The sequence below is a fragment of the Anthonomus grandis genome, chromosome 3, assembly GCF_022605725.1.
Source record: "Anthonomus grandis grandis chromosome 3, icAntGran1.3, whole genome shotgun sequence".
Classification (NCBI taxonomy): domain Eukaryota; kingdom Metazoa; phylum Arthropoda; class Insecta; order Coleoptera; family Curculionidae; genus Anthonomus; species Anthonomus grandis.
Window position 1 is genome coordinate 12,195,039 of NC_065548.1, and position 19,425 is coordinate 12,214,463.

Here is a 19,425-nt window from a genome sequence, read left to right on the forward strand (position 1 = left end):
GGAGCCGGCTATCCCGTTTGAGTCCATTGCTTTGATTGTTCTTTTGTCTCGGGAGTGAAGTGATAAATATGAAACAATATAAAAACTTTGCTTTGTGGCTCTGAAACTTTGTTAAACACCCAATTGAAACATCTCCACGACACTGTTTCTGCTCGAGTGTGAGCAAACGCGGTACCCATCTTGCACACAGCTTTCTCATGACCAAATTTGCAGATAATATACGATGTACCGCACTTTTTGAAATTCCTATTTTATCTGATTCGATGATTCAGTACCACTTTGTGAATTTTCTTTACTGTTTCTGGAGTCGTGTCCTAATTTAGTCGACCACTGCAATGCTAGTCTTGGCAGCTTGTTTAAACTCTCTGCTTTTTAATATTTTACTGTTGTAAACGAAGGAGCAGAGTCATCCAGAGTAGAATCCAGTCAGCTTTTAAATTGGTTAGGCTTTCAAATAAAAGTATTGTACCACATAACAATGATCAATTTTATCCGTTTTCACAAATTCATTAAAAACGTTCACTAAGGACTGCCAAACAAATCCTAAACAACGTGGTACCTTTAAAATACCGCTATCTCTAGGTCAGGTCGGGTACTTTTGGGATTACCCTTATACTGTACATGAACATAATTTATTTTTCTTCCGGATATTCAAAAAAAAATTTCTACCTTTAACCGAATTTAAAAAATTAATCTAATACGTAACGCCCTTCCTGAACTATTGATTCCCCAAAAACTTATGCGAAGTAGAGAATGAATACGTTACCCCGGTTCGGTGTGCGGCATGGATGATGGTGGGCGATTTTTTCGTTTTTCGGCGGTTCGAGATGAAATTGCCTATTTTATACCACTCGGGCGCAAACTGCAAAAAGATGAGGAAAAATGGCATATTAATGTTCTTTTATAATGGGGATGTCGGCGTCGATCCGCACCGGATTTAATGGCAAACATTTGGAATCAACCCTCTAGTAAAAGTATGCCATTTGGTACAAACATAAGACGATCTAAAACAGTATCAGAAAACCGAAATAAAGACTATACTATCAATAAAATGGCTTATGGCTCTAATTTAACTTTACGATAGTACTATCTTAATTATTGCTTCATTTAAAGGAAATTTATTGCCAGTTTAATTTAAGTTTAATTGTTACTGTTTCGAATGTGGTTAAGCTAAAATTTAAACTGTTTTAGGAGATATTAGGTTAAAGTAAAGATAATTAAAGCTAACTTAATAAAATCAGTTAAAAGAAGGAAATTCCTATTTTTTCCAAGTATACTGAAATAAAGAGTTCTGCATTGATGAATTATAAAAATCACTGCTGCGACAATTATTATATATTTTCATTATAATTACGATCAGAATATGAATAACTTATATTACGTAATAAAATATGTTAAATATACCATGCTATAAAGGTTATAGTTAGACTTTGATGATTGGTACTTTAAAAGGCGCATTGAGAAATAAATCAACCTGTACAAAGTGATGAAAACCATAAAAAAGAAATACTTATAAGAAGTACCTACAGGTTGGACCATTTTAAAATATGAGGTCATTTTGACCTTGTGGTTTTTTAAGGTCAATTCAAGGGTAGAGTAATTCGTTTAAATTTATAGCGATTTCGAAAAGAGTGGTAAATTTTAGGTTTATAATGATATTTCAAACTTTATTATTGTAACCAAAATGAAGCTCAAATTACAAAATACAATTTTTTTTAAATCTAAGCGTATGCTTCATGATTCTGATCTCGCATGTCATGCTTTGTCGTAGGTCGTTATTAAAAAACAACATTTTTGCAATAATCCCAGAAATAAAAATCTGAAGAGCTCATATCAGGTGAGTTTGTCGGCCAGTTACCCAAACCTGCTCGGCGAATCCACTAAGTGCAATTTTCATACAAAAATTGTCTAAAAAGCAGTTTATTAAAATTTGACCTTGATTTTACTTTTTCAAGGTGACGATAATAAAGCTTAACTATTTGCACCCATATTTTCACCCCGGTGAAAAGCAAGGGAATTAATCAAGCATCCCAAATGAAACAGAACTTAATACGATATAATTCAAAGTTGATAAGGGCAATGTTTCCTATACAATGATAACGTCAAAAAGACTGTTGGTTTTACATACATAAAGTAAATTAAATCCTTTATTAAAAGAGGGAAATAAAAAAAAATTTTACTAGTTTTAGGAATGATGATAATTATGTTATTAAATGCAAGTGATAAGGGCAAAAAAAACTTTTTAGAAATATATTAAGTCATTGCCTAAGAACATTTTTAAATTAAACTTAAAATCGTTTTAATTTTGATTAAAAAACAGCAACTAAAGCCTGTAACCTGACTTTATGATATACATTAAATGTTTTAAGAGTTATAATTTAACCCGTTTTTTCCCAGAGTTCCGATATTAGAAATGTCATTATTGTCCCGGTGTTCCAAAATCGGAACGACCACGTTGTCCCCCTCTCTTTTCTGAGAATCGTGCTCTTTCCGTCTCGCGGTCATGTTAATGTCGTTCTGGCTAGCATAAGAGAAGGTTTGATGTGCGTTTTTGCAAATTTTCCGCATTTAGTGTGCTAATTACTGATTTTTTTTTTAAGTTCATAATATCGCGTTAAAAAAGTAAGTATAATTTTTTATAGTTTTGATAATTAAATTATTCTACTGCAAAGAATTTATTGTAAGTGATGTAATTCAAGATATTTTATATACCCAATACGAATATTATTGAAAGTTACTAAATGACTTGATCATTTTAGGTTGTTTCTATATTGGAACACTGGGAACAAACGGGGACATAATTTTTTTTTTATTGTAGCTATTACACGACCCAAGAAGTAATTGATTTAGTTGAACATGAGCAGTTTTGGGCTGCAGATGTTTTTATTACACCTCCAAACGATGGAAGGGATTCTGAAGAGGATTCTGATGATGATGAAGTTACTTCAGCTAATGTAAATCACCTTAGTGGTCGTCAAATGCAGTCAGAAGCTTGTGCTAAAATAAAGAACATTGATGGAGTAGTTTATATTGAAGATAATGACAGGATAAAAATATTGAGGAAATCTTCGCAATCGGTTCGCAACCAGGAACCTCAGGCCATTCTATCGTAAACGATAACTCTCCTGAATTATCTGATGGTAATGCAAACGACGATAGCGATAATATACCTTTAGCTCGCTTGGTAACCCAAGCTAATATAAACAGAAGAAATTTAGAAAAAAGCTGGAAAAAAGTGGAATTGAATAACTCCTTCCCACAATTTGTGTCTCCGAAAGACCTGGCGCAAATGTCGACATATTTCCAGATGCTGTTGCGTGCTTTGAATCATTTTTTGATATGGAAATATTTAATTATTTAGTAGAAATATTTAATTTGTATGCCAGACAAAAAGGCAATCATAATTTGAGTACTGATGCAGGAGAACTAAAATGCTTTATTTGTTTTTTATATTTATCCGGGTATTTACAAGTTCCAAGATGGCGTATGCTTTGGGAGGTGGATACTGATACATACAATCCATTAGTAGCAAACGCAATGCGAAGAAATCGGTTTTGAATTGTTAAAAAATTTTGCGCATTGTGCTGATAATAATGATTTAGAACAAGACAATAAATTTGCGAAGTTGCAACCACTTTTCAACATGTTGAACGACCGATTTTTGTCTTATGCTCCGCTTAACGAAAAACTATCTATTGATGAAAGTATGGTACCAAATTACGGAAGGCATGGAGCGAAGCAGTACATAAAAGGTAAACCTATGAGGTACGGCTATAAAATATAGTCCTTGTGTGAAAAATCTGGGTACCTAATACAATTTAATCCCTATCAAGGTAAACAAGCAAATAGGCGCTACATGGATCTAGGATTGGAAGGATCTGTAGTGATGACCTTTTTGGAAAATCTCCCGAAAAATGTCCCATTTAAAATTTATAGCGACAGATATTTTTCCTCCCTAAAATTATTCAATTCGCTCCAGAAGATCGGAGTAGGATATACAGGTACAATCAACGGGAATAGATTGAGGAATTGTCCTTTGTGCAATAGAATGCAAGAAAAAAAGGGTACAAGAGGCAGCTTTGATTATTCTATGCTACGCTAATTCTCAAATAACAGATACCTTATGGAATGATAACCGTCCTATTCTAATTATAAGTAGTTGCGATCCGGTGAATCCTGTGGGTCAAGTTAGTCGGTGGATTTCCAGTGAGAAAAAAAATGCCTGGTTCCTCAGCCTTTTGTAGTCGGGCAATATAATAAATATATGGGTGGAGTGGACCGAATGGATCAAAATATACACAACTATAGAATTGGGGTTCGTTCCAAGAAATGGTGGTGGAGTCTTTTCGCATTTTGCTTGGACTCGTGCATGCATAACGCCTGGCAGTATTACAGACTTCAACCAAATGGCGAAAAAAGTGGATTTTTTAAAGTTTCGAAGAGAAGGGGTGCAGGTATATTTAGGAAAATATGGAAGGCCTATTTCAACTGGAGGACGCCCTAAAACATCAAAGCCGTTAGAGGCTTGGAACCATAATCAAATTAGGTACGATGGTTTGAATCATTGGATTATTCCAGCCACAAAACAGAATAGGTGCGCCCTATTTCACAAAAACTCGACTAAGATGTGTGAGAAATGTAACCTCAATTTACATGAGGCTTGTTTTAAAGACTATCATGTGTCCACTTAATAATTATTTCATGATTTTTTAAATTAAACTTGACTTTTGTTCATAAAAATTAAAGTTGGTTTTAATGCACCCATGTGTTCCCAGTATTCCAAAAATGGAACTTCAATTTAAAAAATAAAAAAAAATTTTTAGAAACAAAAAAACAAATTTTCACAGAAAAATATAATTAGTTTATTTATTTTTTTGTTTAAAAATATAATTTTCAAAAGTTTTGCAAAACTCGGGCATAACAGGTAATTTTAATTTATTTAAACTTGGGAAATAACGGGATAAATTCAATTTTTATTCACTGGTTTCTGGGAACCAAGCTTTCAAAACCACTACTGTGATAAAAATTTTATGTTAGTTTCAAGATTATAAGGAAAGAAACACTTTGTTAAAGACTCCGGACTCATAATCCTTATTTTTATTTACGACTCTGGATATACCTTATCGAGCACTAAAGCACCTCTTTAAGGAAAGATTGCGTTTAGAAGAAAGAGTAAAAAGCTTTTTTTTTACGCGTTACGGATAGATAAAAACTAAATTTAATCTAAGACAGAATTTTAAAGACATACATTAATAGTACAAAACTATGGTAAGATCACCATTATAGTACCAACAATATACAGGAGAAATTAAAAAAATTAAAGAAAGTTGTATGTATAAGGTGTAAATATTGGTAAATAATTTAACAGCAGATTCTTTTTAAAAAAATTGAAGTAAAGTTAAATTTTCCTAGTCCGAAAGTCAAAGACAACGAAGATATTTAGCATTTATTTTTTGTTTTTAAAAAAATTTGAAATGTGTTTTTTTTGATAGGGCAAATTTTAATATTACCGTAATTGTGTCAACCAGCAACATTTTGATTATTTTTAATTCCGTAACTTTTTTAGACTTGACATAATTAATATTTTTTTATTTAAAATATGCTCTGTGCAACCAGTTTTGCTGAAAAAAGGAATACTACAAAAATCTCAGTCGAGCTATTTACATTTAAAATTTCCAATACTCTCAAGATTAAATTTTATTTTCTTACTTTTTTTATAATAAAGAATCGATGTTTCTTTACTGAGTTCGGAAAAAATCACTAATTGAACTGAAGTGTGATTTTAAAAATCACTTATTTTTATTTACATCCAAAAATTAATTCATAGGCCTAATTAAAGCAATTTATATTATAATTATCAATTAAGGCATTAAATTGGAAAATGTTAGAAATTAACCATAAACTCCAATACAGCATTAAACCGTTTTATTATTAAATTATTCAAATTCCATTTCGTGTATCCTGGCTTTATTCGACTTTTAAACTTTTATTTCATTTCCAATTCGCAACTTTATGCAAATACTTTCTGCGATAAAAGAAATATTTACTTTTATCGGTTTTTTTTTGACAACTCAATACCGGATAAACCTTATCGAGCACTAACGCACCTCTTTAAAGAAAAATCGCATTTGGAAAAGTGGGAAAACCGAACGGTCGCGCATTAAAAGAAAAACTTTTTAATCCCCCGACCGTCTGGAAAAGGGCATTAAATAACTGTTAAATAAATAAAGAGTTAAACGCGAAAAGCGTATACTGGTTCGCGAAAATGGGAAAGTCGCTGAATACTTTTTTCTTGCTTTGAAAAAAAAAAAAACACGGTTTTTTCTCATGACATTTTAAAATTGGGATGTTTATACAGCTTGCGTTTTCATTATAACTTTTAGACGTAAAACATGCCTTAAAGTTGGAGTTATTTCGTTTTATTTCACAAGGGTCTTTCTTGTCTGGATGCGGTTATTTTTCATTTAAAATTAAAACGAAGTATATAATTTAAAAATGAGTTAAGGGACTTAAAATGAGTTGAGTCTAAACAGATGATATATACTGTCTTTATTATGGTTTCTCTTCTTGAAAGTAATAAAACTTAATTAGTTTAGTTCGAAATTTGTAAAGAATGTTCTTCTGAGTCGTTAAATTAATTTTAGATTTCACATAGAAACCCTATTATTTTATCGTAAATTATTTATTGTTTTTTTTTGTAATTTTACCCTTTCTTGGCTATAAAGATACCCATAAGCAATACCATAAACAGTGTTTTTTTCAATGATTTTTTATCTTAATCTGTTATCGTCTTGCTTTTTTTGTTTAATTTTGTTCTTGGTTTTTTTTGTCCTATTTATTTTTTTTTTAAATCCTAGAATAACCGATGATTTAGGAAGGTTTGTATTTGTAATGTTCATCCATTTACTAAATATATCACCTAAGAATTTACAAATCTTGCATCTTAATATCTGTTAGAAACTTTTATCTATCAGATCTTATTTTTTTATCCTAATTTTACAACTGAAACGAATTTTCTCGGTTATTTTTCAGACTTATGAATATTGTTCAGCAGATTTAATAAATTAATTAATTATTAATTTTTTCTATTTAATTTAGTTCTATTTTTATTTTCAGAGGAAGACTATGACGCCTTTTGTCTTGCCTACATGTTCACTTACCGAGACTTCGAGATGGGTACTTTAGGTTTAGCTTGGACTGGCGATCTAAAGAATGCCGGGGGGAGTTTGCGAGAAAAACGGAGTAACTCTTTTAAGTCATCCTGCATAAGAAATATAATAAAATTCGATTTTTTTTAGCACTACAGAGGTAGTATGAAATCATTGAACACAGGAATCGTTACGCTCCTCAATTATGGGAAGCACGTACCGCCGGCGGTAAGCCATGTGACGCTTGCACACGAGATCGGACATAATTTTGGTTCACCGGTAAGTCTAATTTGGTAAGAATTACTGTATTCGAAATATTTATCTATGATTCGGAAAGAGACTTAGATCTGTAAAAAGTCAAAGTCTCATAAATGCAGCGGCAACTTTTTATTTCTTCTTTAATTCAAATAATCTGAGCTTTATTTACCGTTATAGTAGAATCTCTAATATGTGATTTGCACTTAAAGTTTATAGATTTTGGAACTAGCTGAAATAGTTCAAGAAACCAAATTTTTATTAGTAAACTCTTCCGTGCAATTAGGTTCTTCCTGTAGGTTTAGATAAATGTAGTATCTCTCCATTATTCTCCTTGTTGGTTTAATGATCCCGAGAATATAATTCGTAATGTAATGGAGAGAAAAGGGATTTTTTTTAGAAAAAAAATAATAATATTCAGAAAGCATATTCCTACAAAATAAATATAAAGAGTTGGACCGGCAAGTCAAGGGGTTCACAATACAAGCAAAACAACTTCATATTTTGCGCGAGAATTTGGAAAAGCACATGGTAACTTTTGGAAAACATGGCAAGTTATTAACTCTATACTAATAAGTGAAAAAGCAGCACTAAGATTGGAGAATACATTGGAGATAAAGTACTTTGTAAACATTGGATTTGAAGTGGCGCGAAAGCTTCCTGACTCTCTTTAATAACAGGTTGGAGTTGATTAATATTTATTTTATTTATTTATTTATTCATAAAGATATCAACAGCTAATTCCAGTTACAGACATCTATCTAAATAATAGGAAACATACACGAACGAGCTAAACTATATTACAGTAAAAAATAGAAACTTAGGTCTATAGTCTATAGGTAGCAGTAAATACATTATTAGTTAACATAGGTCACTAATGTGCCATTTTACAAGATTTTACAAGATATTTAGTTTGTGCTACACAATTTCTGGTCAATTATTTTAAATTTATCACATGAGCCTACCTTGAGCTACTTAAACATAGTACAAAGAAGTACTTTTTCCCTTGTCTTTTCAAGTGATAGTCTATGAAAAACACCTAACAAATAGTTATGATTGCATTCACCACATTGGTTGTAGGTACACCATATTTTCTGAAATAAAGATAGTTCAAAAATTTTCTTTGCACTCTTTCGATCGCAGAAATCCAAATATCGTACTGAGGAGATATTAAAGTTTTTTGTATTTCTTGTGACAAAACCTGCAAACCTTTGAGCACTCTCAATTTTAGCTAGAATGTGACTGTCAAAGGATATATTTTTATCAAAAGTCACACCCAAATCCTTTTGTTTTTTAACCCTCTTTATTTTATTGCTGTTATAAGTGTAGTGATATTGAAATAGGTTTTTATTCAGAGTGAAGGACATACACTACATACATTTGCTTGAATTTAAATTAAAAGAATTTGGCTCACACTAGGTCGCTACATTACAAAAATCATTCTGAAGGGTCCCACAGTCTTCAGTCGAATTAATTAAATAATAACATTTGAAATCTGCAAAAACTACATCCTTGGCATGCCTAAGATTAGATCTCAGTCATGGCAGCCAAGAAGAGAAGAGGGCCAAGATTAGATCTCTGTGGAACTCCCGAAGTACTTCTGTATACAACAGATTTACACCCTTTACCCTTCACATATTGAAACCTCAACCTCAAATAAAATTGAATCAATAGTATGAGATATGGCGGAACATCTAGATTTTCTTCTAGAATTACGCAATGTCTTACTCTGTCAAAGGCTCTTATTTCAACTCTTTCTGCCGTTGTATGCACCATTTTTATTTTTAAAAATAGGTATTACCTAAAAAAAACAGTCCCGCAATATAAATCACCTTTTTAACAGCGTACTACATTTAGCATAAATTGAGAATAATTCAATTTTTAGTTTTGGTCAACAAGAAAATTTTACAAATATTTGTAAAATTTTTTGGCTGACCCGTTCTCTAGTTCATCCGTATTATTCTAATGATATTTATTACCTGTCGTAAATAAATTACTATTAATACCAACGTGGTCTGTGATTGAGATAGTGAACTAAAGCAAATTCTTTTTAAATGTATTTTTGCGATAATTTTTTAAATGTCTAGACTTAAGGTCAAAATATTCTGTAATATGATAGAGCTATCTCATTTTTTGTCTCATAATTTAATAATACTTGATGGTTTTGTCCTACTGCCTGGCATTGTTTTTCTTAAAAGTACCTTTAGTAGTCTATGATAAAGTAAAAATATTGAAAATTACCTTTTAAGGTTTAAATGCGAAAATTTTAAAAAGTACTTACTTAAATTGCGCCAAACCAAGTACCCTTGTAAAGAGAATTAAAAGACCTTTCCAATGAAGTATCACTCGACCCTTCTTTCCATTTAAGATTTTAGGGGTAGTGTCACCCCCGCTTAGGGGGTTGTAGGTCGGAAAGTGAGTTTGTGATTATTAAGTGTCCCCCTCGAAAATAAAATCGACGGGTCCGAGCGTTTTTTTTAAAAGTTAATGGACTGGCCGTAATTGGCTCTGTTTCGTTTTTGATGCGCCACCCGGTATAAACGCACGAAAAAAGTACAGACTTTAGATTAATTTCATCTGGTAACATCACAATAACTCATACCCATACTACTACGCTGTGAAAGAAGTCTTACTCCTTGCTTAAAACATTCATGCAGGGTTGCCATAATGACCAGATTTTTTTAATTTACTAGGATTTTTTATATTAAAGAACTATGTAATTTCGTTTGAACTTATAAAGACTTTTTTTTAGCATGACCCGGAACAGTGCACCCCGGGGGGCGAAGACGGTAACTTCATAATGTTTGCGAGGGCGACATCCGGCGACAAGAAAATAACAACAAATTCTCGCCGTGCAGCTTAAAAAGCATCAACCCCGTGTTAAATTACAAGGCGAGGAGCTCCAAGGGCTGCTTTACAGGTAATCTCATTTTCCCTAAAGATATTTAATTTAAGTTGGCACCATCGGGGCGTCGCATCATTTATAAACTTGTTTTTTTTTTTAAGTTGTAATCAACTGAATTTATTATCGTATTTAAAAAGGATTTTTTTTGATACCGTATATAAAAGATGTTATTATTTTTTAAATTTTTTTCTAAAGTACCAAAAAATATAAAAAGCGTTGCTTTTAGGGCATTATTTTGGATTTTACAGGTGTTTTATTATACTTTTGTTAGTTTTCTCAATTTTTTTGTTTAATTGATTCATTTTTAATTGTTCGCTCTAAAGTAAATTAACTACTATATAATGATAATTGGACATTTGCTAAGAAATTTTTTGGCCAAATGTTTAATCTAAAGTTGTTGTTATTTACCAAAAAATAAGTATCAAAAGACACCGAAAACGTGTCCTTGGGAGCATTATTTTAAATTTTATTATCGTTTTACTAAACTGTTGTTATTATTTTGATTTCTTTGGCTTACGTCAAGTTGGGTTTTTATAGAAATTGAAATGATTTTAACGTCTTATTAGTTTAACCCAAGGTAAAAAATCATTACAATTGCAATTACATAATTGACCAATATTTTCTTTTTGGCTGATTGTTTAGTCAAACGAAGCGGATTTTTATCAAAAATTATAATAAACTTATTTTTTACTAAATTTTTTAAGGTACCAAAGGATATCAAAAGCGTTTCGCAATATTAAATATCTTTAAAAAAAAATATTATTATTATAATTTAAATTATTTTAAAAGCGATATTTTTAAAATAATTTTTTTCATCTAAGTAATGAATTGTTTCCAAAAATTTGGATGATTTTGACTTTTTGACTTTAGCTACATTTTTAGTCAAATGTCACCATTATTTAAGAAAAACTTCAATAATTTTTTACAATTTTATTTTAAGGTATCAAAAGACACAAAAAGCGTCTCCTTAGGGGAATTATTTTTCATTTTATTTGCTTCTTACTCAACTGTTACTAGTTTTTATAATTTTCTTGTTTAATTATGGTCAAGTTGATTTTTAATCCTAATAATAATAATAATAACAATGTATCTGTAAAGCATAAAAATGCAACAAACATTAATTAATTATTAAACCTACCTTTGAAAAATAAAGTATGGGCCAAATATAGTACATAAAAACATGAATATAAGACAATAAGAACTATTACAATTATAAAATCTACACGAGGTCTAAAATATTTTTAAAATAAAAACTGTGGAAAAGGAATAAAATATGAATAAATAAACTTAAGGCAAAAAAAATCGATATAATGGAATTAGATAATTTGAAAACATAGACTTTTTGGCTAAATGCTTAGTCAAAATGGCTGTTAAAAGCGTCATCTTAGAGGCATTATTTTTTATTTTATTATTGTTTGACTAAGCGTTTGTTTATTTTCTTGTTGAGGTAGTTTTCATACTATATTTCTACTTTTTTTTCCTTAAAATAATATTCATTATTTTTATTCCTTAATTAAAAGTAGTTTCTTTATGTTTTTTAAACAATTGTAGTTAAAATGATTTTTTGGTAAAACTTATCATCGTTTTACTAAACGATTGTTAGTTTTTTCAATGTTCTGGTTTAATTATGATCAAGTTGATTTTTTATAAAAGAACTTATTGATTTTGACGTCGTTTTAGTTCACTCCAATGAAAAAAAATGTTTAGTCAAAATGGCGGTTATTTACCAAAAATTATAATTAACTTTTCCATTTTTTCTTACCAAAGTACCAGTCTCGTTTAGGGCCATTATTTTCTATTTTATTGCTGTTTTACTAAGCGTTTCTTACTTTTCTTATTGAATTAGTTTTCACATTATATTTCTACTTTGTTTAATAATTTTGTTTCTTAAATTGAAGTAATTTTTTATATTTTTTGGACAATTAAGTTTTTGCCAAAATTAATTTTTCATATATATATTTTTCCTAATATAAGCTATTGGAAGAGGTTGCATAATTAATTTTTTTTTCTATACTTTATAAAATTAATTTTTCTTTTTTTATCAATCCATTTTAATTTTTTTAACAACTTTTTGTCAAATTTTTTTTTTATTTTTGAGTTTTTTTTAAATAATATCTTTAATGAAAAAGCATATAATTAATAAGCAAAATCATTAAGGTCATCAAAAAATAAAATATAAAAAAAAAATCAGTTAGATGATATTTATGTAAAAAAGTAGCAAAGCGTGATTTAAATTAAAATAATTGCTAAAATTATAATTTAAATTTTTGCCTTTGAATTTGATACATAATTTAATTATTATTGTTTTATTCTATAAATATTCTTGCAAAAATAAATTAGTATTACATGCCAGCCATATTAGAAAAAAATTATATAAGCAAAATAACGTAATTAAAGAGGATATATTTATATTGGTAATTTCTTAGGATTTCTTAGGAGTTATCTTAGTTCCAGTTAATTTTTTGAATAAAAAGCGTGATTTAAACTAACTTAAAATAAAATTTATTATAATTAGGAAAATAAAAATGGCTATTATTTATCAAAAATTATAATAAATTTTTGTATTTTTTCTCAAAGTACACTAAAAGCGTCGTCTTAGGGGCATTTTTTTGTATTTTATTATCGCTTTATTAAACGTTTGTTAGTTTTCTTTATCTTATGTTTATTATTTATGTTTTTTAAAGTAAAGTAAATACTTTATGTTCTTGGAGAATTTAAGTCGATTTTTTTGAGCAAATTTTGGATGATTTCGAAGGCTTTCTAGATAACTCTTATGCAAAAAATAACGTCAAAATGACGATTAAATTATTCGTCAAGATTTACTTTTATCTAATTTTAATGTAAAATATTTCTTATAATGTTTATTTGAAATTAAAAAAAATATATTTAAAAAAAATTGAATTTAGTAAAAAAGTTTTATCAAATTTTCTTTTTTTTAACAAATAATAATTTATTCAGAAATAACTAATTTTTTGTATATATATTTTTAATTATGAGCTATGAATTTATTGCAAAAGTTTGCATAATTAACTTGTTTTTATATATTTTAAACAAATTTATTTTTTCATATTATATAAATACATTTTATTATTTTTTCTAATAAATCATTTTGTTCTAAAGTGCTTTTTTATTAATGTTTACGTTTTTTTAAATCTTTTTAATATTTATTTGATATTTAAAAGAAACTTACAAAAAATAAGCAAAGCGGGAATTATTTTAAAATAAATTTTATTACAATCCAAAAAAAATAGAAATAATTTAAATACACTTGTATTAACTAAAAATTAAATATTATTACAAAAAAGAGTATAATTATGAAATTTAAATATTTGCAAAGATTATTGTAATTTAAAGCGGATAATTATTATTGTTACTTTAATATTAGAAGCAGATAATATTATTAAAAAAAATAATAAAAGCAAAATGAAATATCCGAAGGAATATATACTGGTAATTTTTTAGGATAAGTCAGCTCTGTTACTGTTATTTTTGTTCAAATAAAAAATTGAATATTAAAAAAAATTGAATAAAATTGAGTCGTCTGGGGTCTAAAGTAAATGTCAAAAAATTATTTTAAGAAGGCAAATTTAATGAAGATTTGAATTTTTTAGATGGTTCTTGTTAAAACTAAGAATATTAAGCAAGAAACTAGTCACTCACAGAATTTAATCCAAAAGTTCCAATAACTTAAAAAAAACTTTTGAAAATCCTGATAAAAAGAGCTTTTGCCAATGAAAACAAAGCAGAGCACTTTGCCGTCTACGAAGTTCAAATGTCTGGCCGACTTTAAATGTACATTCTGATTGGATTGCACTCTTTGATTTTAATGATATAAAATGGAGAAGCTTAAGGGAATTGTATTTAGTTTTTCTGATTTTAAAGACCTTTTATACTAGAAACCCGATAAGAAAATTAAAAAAAAATGTTTTACTATAAAACAAGCATAGCAATCTAATAAAAGCTACTGCAAATTTAATATTACGTATTTCTTCTCCTAAAGTAATAAAAGTTTTATTTAAATTCGCTTTTGTGTATTTAAAACTTTCGCTATTAAATGCGAATCAAGTAAAATGAGAAACGGTTTTACAGGTTCTTTACTTTTTACCATTTTGCCCTCAAACAGTCTTATTAAGTACCAAACTAGAAAGAAATAAAAACGTGCCTTAATTTATCTCCCTTTAACAGGTTTTCGCCATCGTGCCCATAATTAATTTAAACTTCCAAGTTTCTTAATTTAAATTTTCTTTAAGTAAAACGGGAGAAAAAGAGACGAGGGACACTCCTCTCACGATGAGCGGATTAAAATGGTTTTTTCCTCTTTTGAGTGAAATATTTAGGGCAAATTAATTTCGTAGGTAGTATTGAGGAAAATTCCAAAAAATAAATTAAATTAAAAAAAAATTTGTTAGCTTAGAACTAATGTATAAATGGCCAGGACTTAAAAGGGTTTAAATTTAACGGAGTTTAACTGAAGTTTTAATTCGTGTCATTTACACGAATCGTTTCGAAAATGTTCTTAAATAAACTCTAAAAGGCTTAAATATTAAGTTGATGATTATAAAATATTTTTAAATTTGTTTGTAGAAAATATTTTAGGAAAAGAGTTTATGAAAATTAATTTAAAAATCAATAGGAGAAATAAATAAAAATGGTTAGAATAGGAATTATTTTAAAATCCTAATAGATCACAATAATGATTTAATAGTGCTATTTGTTCTTGTTCTATTTGATTTTTATTCTTACTTCTGCACTAATTGTTTTTTAAGTAAATTAATAATATTTATACGTTATTAAAAAAAAATGATGATTTTGTATATAATTCTTAAGCATTATTCTACATCATATTTTTCCTTCTCTTTTTTAAATCTTAATATTTGTTTTCCATCTTTTTCTTTTACCCGGTTTATGTTGACATCATTTAAAGAATGATTTTAGTAAAGAATATAAAAATGGAATATGTTTGAATGACTCGCATATTTCCTTGATCCTACATTTTTTCCTAATTTATTTTTTTTTATTATTTATAAATAAAGATTTATTCCATTTACGCCATATTTTTTTTAAATCCTTGTAAGAAAAAATGTAAATACGATTAAATCAATATGCAATAAATATAATGAAATATTTGGATGAATTAAGATTCATTTCGTTTTTAAAGGAGTGTTTTTATTATAAAATTGTGTTTATTTAATAGATTATTAAAAAATAAATTTTATAGCTTTTTATTCTAATTGCAAAAAGTCAACAAAAGCAAGAAAGTAGCAAGAAGCTTTTCTATAATATTTGAAATTTGACAAAAAATCAAGTATAGCAGCAAAAAACGACAAAAAACATTGAACAATATAAAAAATTACTTTCTTCCGTGCATAACTTAAATGGATCTAATTACATTTTAATTAAAATTCCTAAGTCTTATTTTACTAAAGATCCTTAAAATAATACCTCTGATGATGGCAAGTTTGTTGCCGAAACGATATTATATCAATACGTGCAAATCTTTTTATATAAGTTTTCCTAATGATAAAAACCCTAAAATGACTAAAATCAAGATTATTACAAACATTTTGTTAATAAACCCTACTCACTGTATCTAATTAATTAATTAAATTAAAATTATTTTTTCGATTATATGCATAATTTAAATGGATATGATTCTATTTTAATTTAAACCCTTATAATTTAACATTGTGTAAATTATTAAAACATATTAAAATTAAAACTAAAGTTTTTTACACTTTTTTGAATACAAATTTTATATTTTTAAAGATTTTACTTGTCCTTCTGTATTTGGCATTGTAAAATTCCTTTTTTATCTTATCCTTCTTTTAAATTTATGTTAGGATGATTAGAAAAATGTTTTTTGTAGAAAATATGGAAAAGGTTATTTGTTAAATTATCTGCATATTTACTTGATTCAACACCACTTAATTTTTGCCTATTTTATTTTTTTATCTTTAAAACCTGTTATCAATAAGTATTTATTTCATTAACGCAAATAAATATTTTAAAGGATTTACATGAATTTATAATTTTTTTTTTAACAATAGCAAGAAAGTAGGAAGACGCTTTTATAATTATATCATTTGAAAATTGGGAACAAATTAAGTATATTTTCCATGCATAACTTAAATTGGATCAGAATACATTTTAATTAGTATTGATAAAAATCTTATTTTAATAAAGATCTTAAAATAATACCTCTGAGAATGGTAAATTTGTTACCGAAACATTTTTATGTCAATATATGTGCTTAATTTTTTAAATAATTTTTTGCGCGATTTTTTTTTAATGGTATTTTGCAAATTTTCCAAAAATGTGTGATTTTGGCCTGTAATTTTTCACTTTCTTAATTTTTTTTTAGAACCTTGTAAAAACCGAAAAAAATCCGAAAGTCAACATAATTAATTAAAAGAAATTTTATATTTAAAATAAAAATAACTCAAAATAACGTTTTTCCATGCACAACTTAAGTGTGATTACATTTTTAATATCCTTAAAATTTAATATTTTGATCAAGAATCTTAAAATCAACCTCCTGAGAATGGCAAAAATTTACTGAAACGTTGTTATGCTAATATATGCATAATTTCCCAAATATATTTTTTACGAAAATGTTTTTTTTTAACTGTTCTGTAAATTAAATTAATTTTTTTTTACTTCGATACCATTTTTTTACTTAACAAGCCCATAAAAACCCAAAAAATTAAAAAATGGCTTAAATCGAGATTATTACAAACTTTCAGTCAATAAATCCTACTCGCTGTATCTAATTAATTTGTTAAATGAAAATCAGCTTAAATTAAAAGTGATTTTACAGCTTTATATGCATAAATTAAATGGATAACATTCTGTTTTATATAAAACAATTATAATTTAATATTTTGTAAATTAATAAAATATGCTAAAATTAAAATTGAATTTTTTGTACCTTTTTCAATAAAAATTTTATATTTTATTTTATATTATGCAATTTTTTTATTTTTATATACATAAAAAACAGTTGTTATATTCTTATACAAATATATGATGCTCTTCACTAGTTTTTTGCTTATTTTTTTTACTATTTCTTGATTTACCTTGTTTATTTTTTCCACATATTTTTTAATCGTTCCTTTTCGCCTTATTTTCTCCTTCTCCTAACATTTGCTATTTTATTCTTATTTCTCTTATTCTTCGGTTTTTAACCAAATTAAAGTTCTAAGGATGAGCTCATAGAGATTAAAACGACCATTAAATATAATGTATTAACATCTGAGCCAACTATACAGTTTCAGATAAATTAATCTTTTTTTATTAAAAAAAATTAATTATACAATTATATTTTTATAACCTTGTATCTATTACAGCTTTCGAGAACTTAATGATGACTTAAAAGAAACCTGCATTAAAATTAAAAAATTTTCAACATTAGAAACTCACGGTTTTCTTAAACAAAAATGCCTAAAAATATTTAGCAAATTAATACTATAATAATATATAATAATATTAGGAAAATGCCGAATAAACACTTTTTATCAATTTTATTTTAATTAATGAATAAATATTTGAAAAACTAACTGTCAAAACCTCTAGAGCTTTAGATTTTCAATTTTTGAAATTTTTTTTTATCAATTCCAGGTTTTTCAAGCCATTTCTCATTTCTTTCAGCAAAATAAGCTTTAAATACCTCGCAAGAGGTGTTTAAATGTGTGTAATAAATGATAAAATAAAACGCTTCAACTGCCTGAAATTAATCAGAAATTATTTCAAATGCCTCGAATAAGCAAGAGATCTCTTCAATTGCCTGAAACGACTTGAAATGTCTATAACTTGAAGTAATTAAAGGAAAACCTACATCTTCTTCTCTTACGAAACTCTCTGTACATTTAGGATTTTTTTGCAAATTTCTAGAACCCAAGGGAGCAATATGCGGCAACGGTGTAGTAGAAGAGGGAGAAGAATGTGACTGTGGCTGGGAGGAAGACTGTAGAGACCAATGCTGCTTCCCCATGCGTAGATATGCACCTGCAGACGAGCCACCCTGTAAATTAACCCCCAGGAGCTTCTGCAGCCCTTCGCAAGTAAGAATAAAGATAGTTTTTTGGAGTAATAACGATTAAATTAATTAGAAAACCAAAAGTATCCTTGTTATATAATATTCAAATTGATGTAAGAAATGAATTTTCCAATTTTGTATTTTATAACTCAATGAAAATTCTCTGTTTTCTCCCTAAATTAGACCTATTGTTAAAGGTCTTTTTATTTCGAAATTTTGCATGTGATACCATTTTGTTTTGACAAATAATGAATAAATTAACCAGTAAAAAAGTTCTTATATAATATGCAAACTGATATGAGAATTGATCTTAAAACTTATTATTCTTCCTGCTATAACTGAATGAAAATTTTGCGTTTTTTTCCTAATTTTGACTTATTTTAGGGCCCATGTTGTACAAACGATTGCCAAGTAAAGTTCGGCGATAAATGCCGTGACGACAACGGATGTCGTGACGAAAGTTTTTGCAACGGTAGAGAGCCCCAATGTCCGCCCTCCATCAATAAACCAAATAAGACCATATGCAATAAAGAGTTCGTCTGTTTTATGGGGGTAAGTATATTTTATTATATGTTTTGTAATGGAGGGCGCGAGTGTCCTGGCTGCGATTTTATCGCCCCGGTAAGACGTTCAATTCAATTTAGATATTGCTATGGAAGTAAAATCGTTATCGTAAAACTGCTTTATTATGCCAACGCTTGTGTATTGGGAATATATTTTAAGGGTTCTTGGATAAGAGAACGTGACTGGAATATGAATGAATTTTGGTTTTTCTTATAGATTTGCTTAAGTTAATAAAGTTGTGAGATTTTTTTTTGTAACGTTTTTGTTAAATTATTTTGTTTTAGTTTTAAAGTATCGTGATTTAAAATGTTTGTACTAGAGCGTTTTCATTTATGCAACAAAAAAAATGTCAAATTAACCAAAACTTAATATCAAAAATACACTACTTTGTGTTGAATTAATTAATTATGTTTGAATTATTTTTAAATAGAATTTCACTTGACGTTTCATTTATGTAATTTTAAAAAACAGCCCAAAATTAGTTTTAAAATATTCAGTTTTGTCCATTTTTTAACATG

The 19,425-nt window shown here is 28.0% G+C and overlaps 1 protein-coding gene across 1 annotated transcript in view; it reads left to right on the forward strand.

The window, feature by feature from the left end:
* Positions 1 to 19,425, forward strand: part of LOC126733859 (disintegrin and metalloproteinase domain-containing protein 10-like) — a 213,734-nt gene that overhangs the window by 181,679 nt on the left and 12,630 nt on the right. Inside the window, 7 exon segments of the mRNA XM_050437279.1 lie at positions 7,117 to 7,217; positions 7,219 to 7,242; positions 7,299 to 7,427; positions 10,156 to 10,231; positions 10,234 to 10,323; positions 18,199 to 18,368; positions 18,728 to 18,895. Coding sequence (XP_050293236.1) covers positions 7,117 to 7,217; positions 7,219 to 7,242; positions 7,299 to 7,427; positions 10,156 to 10,231; positions 10,234 to 10,323; positions 18,199 to 18,368; positions 18,728 to 18,895 — 758 coding nt within the window.